Raw genomic sequence first — 12,968 nt, 5'->3', positions numbered from 1 at the left:
TATCCTACTTGGCAAGATTCAACAGGTTTATAGACCAATTATTTGCAGGCCTTAGCCTGCCAGGTGTCCCTCGTTTCTAATAATTATTTGAACTCTAAAACCTCTCAGTTCAAAAGGAACATGGCATGAGGTCATAAAATGGTCTTAGATAAGATCAAGAAGGTCCACTCTTCTTTGTAACCTTTAAAAGGGTGTTGAGTGTGAATCTACCGGGCTAATAAAAGTAATGGTACCTCTGAAGTCATGACTTTTTAAGAGATTGAGACAGCAAATAAAATTGGAGAAAAAAATGATTCTTTATTGAAAAATACCAATAATACTGACAGACTTCAAAAGCAATTCACGCTTCCAGAATACAAAGTATACTTAATATATTTTTTTTCAAATCTTTTCGCATTTCAAAGTTATTAGCATTTTTGTAAATCAAATTTGATAACCTGACTAAAAATATCTTCCAGCTTTATTAAAGTGGGGGCCATGAGGTGGGCAGGGACAGAACGCACCTGGGACTGCGCAGCAGTCTACAGCAACATTTCCCACAATGTCAGTGCTGGAAACAAAATACTGCACAAGACAGCTGCCCTCCAGTGTCAGAGATCTTGGGAAACAGCACATCAAAAGATAGCTAGCTTTTCTTATAATTCATACACTTTCATTTAAGATTGCTTTTTGAGGAAAATCTTTAAGAATGCCACTGTAATTTAATTCATCCAATGAAAAAAATGAACTGTTACCATCGACATGGTCTTTGCCGAGCTGTAGTAATTCTATGCTTTTTTTAGATGCAAAAAAATTAACACATATGCAAGTTTAATTCGAAACCACACGAATTATGTATGTAGGCTCAGATAGTAGCAGTGTTCACTTTTATTACTAATAGCTTAACTGGAACAGCCACTCTATTCATTCCACCAGCAGAAATAGCAGCACCAAGATCTAAAATTCTTTATGTATAAAAAGCTTATATCATTATCCAAGTCCCATTCTTTGCATGCTCCAATTCTTGTTATCTTATTTAACATAAAAGCAACAGGATTTGGAGAGTTACTATTTGCTGTATTAAAACAGTTGTACAGCATCTTGTACTGTCAAAAAGCAAAATACTGTGAACGGCAGCCCTTCTTCACAGCTCTACACTTGAAGCTGCCAATAAGCGTTCACTGCTCGTGCCAGCAGTGGTATTTCCACAGTAACATAGCAAAAACTAAAGAAATCATGGCACAATGGATTTCTGAATTCTTTTATCTACCATTGGTCCTGGGGCTTAGTACCATCCCCTTGCAGACTATATCTGCTGATCATTCCATCATCTCTAATGGAGGAAAGGCATCAGGTCATATAGCGGGTAATGGCTCTCAGAGCGTAGAGGAGTTCTGCTTGCATTCTAGCTTCTATAAGAAGCAGATTAACATGAACCTAAATATAAAACACAACATTATTTAAGCATTCTCAGTTTTTCAATGCATCTAATAAACCCCCAAACTAAGTATATTTTCTGTGTGCCACTGAGTAACTTAGAAATCTTGACTTAGTCTCAAAATGAAAGTCATCCTAGATTCTTTTTGGATAGATGTTGGGCTTATATTTGTTATATTTCAGAAAACCTAGACATTGCTTTAAGTAGAATACCAACTTCCCCTGTGAAATCCTCATTTAATAATTTAAACAATTTTAAAACGATAGCTCAAAGACCAGACATTTCTATCTATAAACAATGAAAAATGAAGGAAGAGCTCTTGCAAAATGGTTTTCTTTCTCCCAAGCGGTGACAGCCATGCTAGCACTTCTGAACTGGGGCCAGCCACCTGTCTTTATTCTTTTACTCTAGCATTATAATGAGGTTCCTTCCAGGGGATACCAGACAGATGTGCAGGTATGTTCTTCTCTGGGTTGGAAAAGGATTTGAGGGCCACAGATCAGGAGGAGAATGAGAATCACTAAGTTAAAGAGCAAACCACAATAGGTACATACCTTCTCAGAGTGCTTAAACTGCCTCCAGAAGCTATCATACATTCTTTTGGTAACTTTTTCGGGAGTGCAAACAACAGTTTTGATATAAACTTTAAAGCTACGATCCAATAGCTGGTTAATTTCACCATAGTCATAGTCATCATATCTGTTAAGAGAAAATGAGAATTACTATATTTTCAACATATGGTCTGTTTTATTATGAAAGCATGGACGTTAATGATAAATGCTGTATTCTTCTTCCCTGTGTAGGCACCTGTCCCCCACAATAACTGCTTTACAATGTTTAATTGGGGATGGATGAGTGAATATAAAGGGATAAGAAACAGAGAAGTTAGGGAAATGAAGAGAAAATTTGTTAGTGCCCAAGCAACAGTATATATTTATAATCATAAAGATAAAGAAGTAAACACACTAAGGAAATTGTGGAAACAGTTTGAGTATTGCTGAAATTAAGAATTTGACGAACTATTTACTATTGCATGATACATATATATCGATCATAATCCACTTGTGTAAATGAAAATGACTACAATTAACCCTTTTCCCTTTTTTCCCCCCTCAGGTTTCCAGGAGTTTCTGGAATCAGATGGGGAAAAAAATAGTGGGGGAATGGGAGACGATTATTCCATAGGGAAGAATGATCTATAGATGGCCTCACAGCGTCTACTCAGGATAGGCTATTCTGCTTTAAGCTGAGATGGTTGATGGTTTTTAGGATTGCCAGACACTGAAGTCTCTTATTTGGTTTTCAGTGGAAAAGGAAAAAAGCTCTTGCTTCCCAAGCTGGCTCTACTACTATTCTGGAGGCCGAGTCAGTAGTCTGATCACTGATAAAACGAATAGCAAGAGAAACCCTGATTTTACAGCTAAAATAATCAGAAGGTCCTATAGGGTGGAGTTCGTGTGTATGTTAGAAGGTGCTGTGTATGTGTATATATAATGGTTGCATTGCCTATTTAACATAATGTGGCTCAATACCTAACAGGACATGAAAGTTTTACGTTTTGATGAAGTATCACGGGAGCAGGTACTCTTCAGGAGTAGCATGAGAACAGCTAGGAGGGCGCTAGTGGGGTACTTAAGGGTACTAAGTTCCAAGAAGATAGGAGATGATGCCAAAGGTGTTTGGTGGTGAAGTTTTCATCTATGCTCTAGGACAGCTTGCTTGCCCACCCCTTCCCTGGAGGCATCTGTCATTTAACTCCTGCCAATGTCCCTAACTCTTCCTCCTGCCTAGCTAGGAGAGAGGAAATAAACCAAGCTGCAATAAATTGATTCATAAGCAGCATAAAAATAAAACCATCCCTTCCCCCAATAGCTTGAGTATTTGTATATGTCTGTCTGTGTGCGTGTTTCAAGCACCTGAATAATTTAGCCCAAAGGAAAATATTTCTTTATAAACAGAAGAGACTAACCTTATTCCAAACATGCAGTGAATATAGTTCCAAATAGCCCGTCTAAGCATTGAGGTATCGACATCTTTGTGCATTGCCATTGTGTTATAAGTAAGATTGTAAGCAATGTGAAATTTTTCATCAATCAACTGTCCCACATCTGGATAAAGGCGATTTACCAAAGAATAACCATGGTCTTCCCAGCAATAGTCCTAAATACAGAGAATAGAACAAATGCAAATAATTAAAATGTAGCCAAGTACAGTTCTATGTCTACTGCTCTGTTGTATGGGGAGATTACTGGTCGCTGAAGTCTACTGCCTCTCTAGTGCATCCGAGCTCCCAGCTTCACTTGCAGTGCAATCTGATGTTTTCAGTTTCTATACTGCAGCATGCAAAGCTTTAGTAACTCAGTGAGTTTAAAAACCAATGGAATTGTTCTTACACAGAGGCCACCCATTTTCAGCTTTCACTCTCTCCTCATTCCACATCCAGAGGCAACCTATCTTGGGAGTCCTCTCTCGTTTTCCATTGCTGCAGCTATTCCGATGGTCCTCAAATTTTGTAAATTTTTAATTCAACACAACCACCACTCATTCCTTTCCCTTCTACCTACCTCCTTTCTCTTAGGACTATTAATTGAGTTTCCTAATTAGTTTTCCTACATTAAATCTTCCTGCTTCCTTTCTATCTCAAGCAAAATAAGCCCCTACACTACTATGTCGCTCTCATAATATTTTTCCTGAAACACCTCTTTGATATGTTATCACTCTGGTCTCCAAAATCTACAAACCTGACCGATTTTCAACTAGCTTCCCCCTAATCAGAAGCAGGAATTCTGTGCTTGAAGGACTCAGCAGCCCAGCCAACTTCTTTATGATCCCTTCCTTCACTCTCTCAACATAAGCTCAATTATTGCCTACAGTCTCCTCTGCTTTACACAATGCCCATGCTTTTGGACCATTAAAATTCGTCAAATCCTAACTTCCTCCATAAAATTTCCAGCCCACATGATCTCTTCAATTCTACTTCATGACACACTTACACTATCAAGCAGAAGTAATCTATAAAACTGTTAGTTATGCCTAATTTTTGTCCCTTTATGTTTTTTAAAAAATTTTTGTCCGTTTAAACATCTTTATCACTTGAGCAAGAATAAAATCTTACAGTTCTCAAATTTTCATATTTCTGGGAAGTTATTTAACATTGGCCCCTCACAATAATTGAAGGAGTTGGAATATCAACTCATGTGAATTAAATATTTACCTATCTAAATTAAATATTTATAGAACAGACTATTTAAAAAAATACACTTAGGCTGCAGTATGTTTCTACTAATGGATTGGACTGGAAGCAGTCTTACAAAGCTTAGAGCACAGAATAAATATTTGCTAATTAATTGATGATTCTCAACTTTTAATGTGGAACCAGAGAAGATAGCATAACTACTGTTGCTCCAGAGGTGTTTGCAAAGAACTTTTAGCATAGTGCCTTCTACCAAGCAAAAAAAGAAGGAGCCTGGTATCCTACAGCCATAACTGGTATCCTAGAGGACCACTGGGTCCCTAAGTTTCCATGGACTCAATATATACATAATTGTACTGATGAAGTTTTACTATGTATTTCAGTTAATGATTTGGAAGCTAAAGAAACTGGGTCTACCAACAATAATTCTACTCCCTACTTCACTAATTTTATTTACTCTAAGAAGTGCTAGTAATTTTGGAATAACATCTATATGAAGCCTCTCAAGCTTTCAATTTAAAATCCTCAAAAATTCTCTTTGCCTCAATTAACATTCAGTACATATTTTAAAGGAAATTAGGATACTGTAATTGTCATTATTTATTTCCTATGCTATCTGTAAGAACTCACTCTCCCTAAAAAGAATAAAGTACATCTTTTGATTTGTTTCATCATCTTTCTCTCCACTCACATACATATAATGCTTGAGATGCTGGAGACATTTCTCTTGTCACTCAAGGCCTGGTGTGTATCAGGGCCTCACTTTAACAGTGGGGCTCAAGAGGAAAGGGGGAGAAAAACCAATGCTACATACATGCTACTATTATTCATTGTTTAGATATATTAGGAACTTGAGTTTTAGCACACTATCTGGGAACCTAACCCACCATTATGATTTAGTTTTACAGATGAATGTGTTTTGATTTCTGATCAACTGGTTTCTGAACTTTAACAATAAATATACTTAAAGGAATTGCCTGACATAGAGAAGTTATTTCTTTCTGCAACATTTTGGAATTCTCATATCCAGGGGACTTTTCCTAACCAGTCACGTGCACAACAGTAAATTGCAATTTTACCTGAACTCGAAATGTTGGAACGTGCATCCCATGTCTAGAGAAATCCTTATAGCCATAACTAGTATCCTCAAAGTGACGAGATACATCTCTTGCTGGTGTGACTTCTTCATCATCTGAAATAATTAAAAAAGCCACTGAAAGCTTTTCAAAAAACAGGATACTAGTTAAAATTCATTTTACCTATAACAAGTAAAAATAGGATAACCCTTTCTCTGATACCAACTAATCAGTCTTAAACCACAGAGAAATAGCTTATCAGTAAATGGAATGTAGTAAGATTCTGTTATAAAAAGTATTCATGGTTGAATTTTCTATGCTTTGCATTCCTTTCTTTCATATGTCCTCTATATCCCCACTCCAATTTTGGATATTAAGTTTTATCTTAAAAGTACGCAAAGTTAAAAAAAAAAAAAGTACGCAAAGTTGAACACTCTTTTGGAAAATTTTTATGGTGATTAAATAATCTATATACTTTAGCACCTGGATTATTTCTGGTTGAATATTAATGTCCTACAATATATAGTGTGATCTCTCTAACACCTCAAAGGTCCTAGAAACAATTCTGGAATGGTGAATCAATTTTAATAATGTTTCCTGAACTGCTCTAAGCCTTTCTGGATTATTTTCATGTTTGTTTGAGGAAAATAGAAACAAAAACTTTTCATCAAGGAGAAACAAGAGAACATCCAACCTTCATTTATACGAATTTGATTTTTTCTTTGCTATTAGGAAATTTAGTGCTTTTAACACATATATTCTTTATCCCCACTCTGTTATCAAAATACATTTTGAGACACTTTAACTTTTTTTTCCTTTAAATTACCTGGTTTATGTATTAAATTCTATAGCCTGTATATAAAGGCCAAACATAAAGGATTCAAGTTTGTTGTTAGTTGTCTAATAAATAGCTCCTTTGCACAAATCATTGAATTTTAAAGCTGAAAAGCAATTTTAGGGCTTTATGAACTCGATTTCCTAATTTTAAAGAGAAAAAAGAGCATTCATATGTTAAGTGACTTACATTCACAAGGTTTATTGGCAGTGATTTTAGTACTAAAACTCAAATGTCCTCTTTTAGTCTAGTGCTATTTATATCCTCTTCTCGGTTTCCTGCTTTATTTATAAGTAGGAATACCTATGCAATAATAGCATCTCTAAAAGGAAAAATATATTTGCACTGATGTTTTAAAAATTTAAATTCTTTAAATAAAAAAGTGGGCTCTTTTTTGGTAAGTAATAGAAATTTTGTTGAGTACGTAAAGATTTTTTTTACCTGAAGAGAAGACAAACATGCTCTCCCTTTTTTCTATTTCAAAACGTGAAGCCATCTCTTCCTGACTTGCCTCTTCTTCATCTCGACATTCCTGTAACTGCCTCATCTTTTCCATGAGGGCTTCGACCTCAAAGAAGGAATCACTTACCTAAAGAGAAAATACAATTAATGTTTCATATGTCAGAAAAAGGATGACATTTAACATTTTTAAGATACAAATTCTTAAAAAAAAAAAAAAAAGATACAAATTCTTTTGAGACAGGCTTAACAATATGGGAAAAATAGATCTTATGATTTTAATGTACATGAATGAATAAAAAATAGAATTATTTTGGCCTATCACATACATTGATATGCAGATAATGAAATAAAAATGATCTTAGGAACACATTCTTCTTACTTTATAAAATTAGTAATATCATTACTATTAATAAGTTTTAAGAATTAAAATTTAATACTAGTTGTCAATTTAAAACAGAACTGCTCAACTAAGTAAGATACAAAGTGGTTTTGCATCAGCTAGGCACGTTGGGCATACCGTTAACATGTGTCTATCTTCAAATTATAGTAATCATCTCTAGTTTACCAATTAAGAATGAAATGTGTCCTTACAGTGCTGGAATTCTCCACCTGACCTCTGTAAATGAAACTGGCAGCTGTCACTTGCTGGGATGACTACAGCAGTGACATCTGTAGTGACAGGTCTGACACAGGCATACCGGCCAAGTGGGCTTGCACTAGCCAAATGGTATATACCTCTCTATACTGCTGCATCCTTACAATGAAAGTAGGATCAAAACTGTGGAATTTATCGTAAAAAATAGTAAATTATCTTCCCATTTCAAGTCTCAGTGTTCAAATACAAAACTAAAGTTTACCCCGTTATAAATATCTTTGGCTACAAATGCTCTTCCCCCTCCTCTTACACTCTACTTGGCTTACACCCTTGACATGCTTTTCCTGTTCTATCCTCCCATCCTAAACCCTGCCACCATGTTCTCACACAGCACTCTGCTCTTTGATTCAGAGCACCAAGTATAGTTTGTCTTGTTATTGCAGGACACTGGTTTAATGCGTGCCTCCCTCAGACCGACCCTTAATAAGGGCAGGGGACTATAGGTATATTATTTAGGTATATTAATATACTAGTAAATTATTACTAGTATGTGGTCAGAACCTAGCATAGTACTTGGCACATAGTAGATATTTGCAAAATACTTGTTGCAGAAGCCTCGTCAAGATAATTCTATATTAAGAGACAAATAGTCTAGACTACTAGTGCTTTATATTTTCATACGATCTTAGCAGTTACACCAAAATACCCTCTAGTAAGCACTTTCTCTCACAACTTCGTGATGGAAAGTGCTTCTATGGTGTACTGAAGATTCTTCTGGTATATACATCTCCTTAATCACTCCTGAAACAGAGCTGGTAGCCAAATAAAAAAGGGCTGAAAAAGATTATGTTGCTTAAAAGAATGAACTAAGGTTAACAAAAAATAAATAATCAAGGTTTCTGTCAACTCACATTACCATTATATTGTTTATCTACTTCCTTCTAAAATAGCCCATATTTAAGTATTCCTAAGGAAAGATAATTCTTGATATATTTACACTGAAATAAGAGGAAAAGAAAACAAAGTATATTTCTTTTGCTCTTTGAAAAAACTTTCAAAGCTGTTAGTGTTAAAAAAAAAAAAAAAAGGTATTGGGGATCCCTGGGTGGCTCAGCGGTTTAGCGCCTGCCTTTGGCCAGGGCGCGATCCTGGAGTCCCGGGATCGAGTCCCATGTCGGGCTCCTGGCATGGAGCCTGCTTCTCCCTCCTCCTGTGTCTCTGCCTCTCCCTCTCTATGTCTATCATAAGTAAATCTTAAAAAAAAAAAAAAAAAAAGGTATTTAATATTAAAATGTTAATACTGTCTGAGGAATTTTTTTTTAACCATTTGTATCTGAAGAACTGAGTCAGATATCTAAAATGTACTTGAAGAATAAACTATCAGCTACTGACAAGTGTCATCAGTGTAGGGTGTAAACCTTTTTAAGAATAGCCAACTCAATACCTGAGAATGGGGATTTTACTAGAGAAATTTAAAATTTCTAATTTCTATTTTACTGTTATCTCATGTAACAGAGTGATACCTAGAAATAGTCAAGTGCTTTTTCTTTAGACTTTTTTTTTAACCCTTTTCCCCCCAAATTTTATTTTATTTTATTTTTTTTATTATTTTTTTAATTTTTATTTATGATAGTCACAGAGAGAGAGAGAGGCAGAGACACAGGCAGAGGGAGAAGCAGGCTCCATGCACCGGGAGCCCGATGTGGGATTTGATCCCGGGTCTCCAGGATTGCGCCCTGGGCCAAAGGCAGGCGCCAAACCGCTGCGCCACCCAGGGATCCCCAAAAATTTTATTAGGAGAAAACTAACAAAACATTTACAATGTTTACAGTCACAATTTATAGTGAATTGACTCCCCAAAATATATTACAACTCAGTCTGACTTCTCATCATACTCAAAAACCTACTTCTAAGTAGTCCAGAGTATATACATACATGGTGCCAACTATGTCTACATATAAACTAAAGCTACTGCTCATTCATCTATTGTCCAGGAAAGCACTCCTGCCTTTCTACACACACACACAAACACACAAAGGAGAAGTTTTGGAATTTCTATGATGAAACAAGGAATATATATATATATATATAAAGTGGTAAATATCTTTTCCTTTTGTGCAGTTGAACTCATCCCACACTCAAATTCTCTCAAGCACTAATAAACAAAATACTTATTTGGTTGAAGAACATTTAGGGCAAGTTCTGGCCCTTCCAAAGGCACCGTGAGACTCCCTGACCTCACTATTTTCTTAAGCCTCGTACTAAATCAAAGGTGAGGAAGGACAACAATCCAATTCCAAGCATCCTAGCAACTGATATATATACCCTCCCTTAGACCATCTCATAACCCTGTTTTAATAAACAATCAGTGGCCACAGATGGGCCTATAACATTAATCCAGGTAGCTCAACAGAAGGTGAAATTGATGGTCTTGAACTCTGTCAGCACAGCAGTGATCAACTCTGGGAAAAGGATTTCCCTTCACATGCTAATCTCCTAATATTTAAATAGTACTTCTTATTTAGCACCTGATAAATGCCAGCTGTATTAGGCCTTACTTTAGAGACCTTTCATTTAAACCTCAAATAATCATGTGTTTGACCTTTATTTAGACATGAAAGAACAGAGGCTCAGGGAGTTTAGATAACTTGCCCACAGTCAAATATATATATATTAAAGGTAATTCAAACTTTAAATATGTTTCAAAGGAATAATATAACTGAGAAAATCTATGCTAAGTATTCAGAAGACTGTGATGCTGTTTCTGTGATTTCTCTTTGGAAACATAAGTACACTATCGCTATAGCAAAAGAATACAAAGGGAATTTTGAATCATTGTATTTAGGAAATTAAAACCTGCTTATAGAATGTTCAACCTGTTGTTTTTTTAAAAAATATTTTATTTATTTATTCATGAGAGAGACACGGAGAGGCAGAGACACAGGCAAAGGGAGAAGCAGGCTCCATGCAGGGAGCCCCATGTGAGACATGATCCCTGGACCCCGGCCGGGGTCACGCCCTGGGCTGAAGGCTGCGCTAAACCGCTGAGTCACCAGGGCTGCCCAAATTCAACCTGTTCTAATTTATTTTAAAGGAATTACAAAATTTTGAAAATAAAAAAGTCAGAGAAGGAATAGAAGTGAAAACATTTTAATAAATTTACATTCACTTTTAATGAATCTGTGCCGAGTTAAAGATGAAAGAATTTTAAAAGAAATTTCCAGGTAAGGGCTGATTTCTTTTATGCAAAAGGAAGGAAAAGAATGTGATCAGCATCAGGGAGTCTAGCCCACCAAGTTGCATGGTCTCAGCCTCCCCTAATCTCATTGCAGCACCCATTCAATACTAGCTGGCTCTGATGGGGCACATGCTGGTGACTCCAGATCCTAAGTGTAACCTCCTAGAGGGTCTTATAATTATATATAGCCCTTGGCACTAAACTAGTCCTAGGCATTTAGAGGCAGTCAATAAATACTTGCTGAATGAACAGAGAAAGGGGCCTAATATCTCTATGGACTTAATAGGATGGGTTTTTCCAAGAAATCACACGAAAAAAATAATAAAATGGCAATTACTGTGATTAGTCTTATGATGATCCTGTAACAGATAATACATACTTACCGAAACATTTCCTGCTGAGTTGACCTGCATTTCATCCATACTGTGATTGCCATTTGTAATGTCACAGATGCAGTAGTTACTAACCGAAGGAGGTCTGAACGTATGGCCACCATCACAATGAATTTCTGGACTGATTCCACAGCCAAATGTGAATGAAGCAAGAGAATGATAGTGTGTGAGGAGAACTACTGCATGTACCAGTTCTGCAAGGGACCAGCTGTGCTCTTCAGCTTTTAAAAGTCCCTTAAGAAAAAAAGAGAACATATTTATATCTTGGGTTATGGTGCTGGTAAAAGCGAATAGTTCATCTTGGTATTTAATCTATTTAAAATAGTATTAGTCACTATATAAAACCTATGGTAAAATTATAATTTGAGACATGGAGAACCAGAATTTGCTAAAATCATTTTTTTTATGAATTATGTATTTACAAATAGAGCTTAACATAACCTGATAATTAGATTTTCATTATTTTGATTTTCTGAAATCCTGATTTAAAAATGCAATAGAGCACATTTTGCTTAAAGGCAGTTGCCATATTTCAGACGCTGCATTATGAATGCATTAATTGTTGTTAGTTCAAAGCCTCAATCCAAATGCATTTCAGGTGGAAGGTACTGTATAAAATATGCTTGTGCTTTTCTCTATTATCAAGCTTTCTCAAATAATTTTAGACAGTAGTCTGAACAACTTTACTCTGAATATTCCTAAATCATCAAATTATATATATTTAAAAAATTATCCTCAAGGTAAAGTCTTAACAAATCTGTATTCCTTCTGCTTCACTACTTGTTTTATAATCTTATGTAATTTTGTATCACCACACAATATATACTACATTAATCCTATTCAAATCATATCCTAACAAAGATGCTTCAATTATGTAATAATATCTAAAATGTTCTATGAACTAGAAAGATAAACCCCAAAATACGTCGTATTTTTAAGAACTTCTACTGCATGGTAGATACTTTTAGAGAATGTCTCTACCTTTATTCTATTAATAAACAGAACCAGAAGGAAACAGTTTCAATGGGATTTTAAAAAGGTACACAAGATGCCACTTCACACCTATCAGAATGGCTAAAATCCCAAACACTGATACATCAAATGCTGGTAAGGATGTGGAGAAATAGAAATGCTCATCCAATGCTGGTGGGAATGCAAACTGGTACAGCCACTTTGGAAGACTGTTTCACAGTTTCTTACAAAGCTAAACATAGGTTTACCATGCAATCCAACAATCACACTCCTAATTGTTTACTTAAGTTGAAAACTTGTGTCCACCAAAAACCTCCCAAACCTGCACGTGAATATTTATGGCAGCTTTATTCATAATTACTCAAAACTATAAGTAACCAAGAGGGCTTTCAAACAAACTGTGGTACCTCCATACATTGTATTACTTAGTAATAAAGAAATGAACCATCAAACCTGGGAAATGCACAGAATTTTTTTTAATTTTATTTTTCTGCACAGAAGAATCTTAAATGCATACTGATAAGTAAAAGAAGCTAATCTGAAAGGGCTATACACTGTATGATTCCAACTATGTAACATTCTGGAAGAGGCAAAACTATAGACACTCAAAAGATGAGGGGGAAGGGGAGAGAGATGAATAGGAGGAGAACGAGGATTCTTAGAGCAGTGAAACTATTCTGTATGATAGCGTAAAGGTGGACAGGTGACATGCATTTGTCAAAATCCATAGAACTACACAACACAAAGAGTGCACCCTAATGTAAACTACAAATTTTAGTTAATAGTAA

The 12,968-nt window shown here is 35.7% G+C and overlaps 1 protein-coding gene across 4 annotated transcripts in view; it reads right to left on the bottom strand.

The window, feature by feature from the left end:
- Positions 1–277: 277 nt before the first annotated feature.
- SESN1 (sestrin 1) overlaps positions 278–12,968 on the bottom strand; it is a 100,949-nt gene continuing 88,258 nt past the window's right edge. For all 4 annotated transcript variants that reach the window (XM_041750690.1, XM_041750705.1, XM_041750698.1 and 1 more), the window contains exons 5-10: positions 11,200–11,442; positions 6,963–7,110; positions 5,690–5,802; positions 3,387–3,577; positions 1,972–2,116; positions 278–1,416 (exon numbers count right to left, since the gene is read on the bottom strand). In XM_041750690.1, the coding sequence (XP_041606624.1) occupies positions 1,330–1,416; positions 1,972–2,116; positions 3,387–3,577; positions 5,690–5,802; positions 6,963–7,110; positions 11,200–11,442 (927 nt within the window). In that variant the 3' untranslated portion in view covers positions 278–1,329. The remainder of the gene's footprint in view (positions 1,417–1,971; positions 2,117–3,386; positions 3,578–5,689; positions 5,803–6,962; positions 7,111–11,199; positions 11,443–12,968) is intronic.

The sequence above is a fragment of the Vulpes lagopus genome, chromosome 1, assembly GCF_018345385.1.
Source record: "Vulpes lagopus strain Blue_001 chromosome 1, ASM1834538v1, whole genome shotgun sequence".
In the NCBI taxonomy this organism is placed as follows: Eukaryota; Metazoa; Chordata; class Mammalia; order Carnivora; family Canidae; genus Vulpes; species Vulpes lagopus.
The sequence above is the reverse complement of the archived record's forward strand: the minus strand, read 5'-3'. Positions and strand labels throughout refer to the sequence as shown.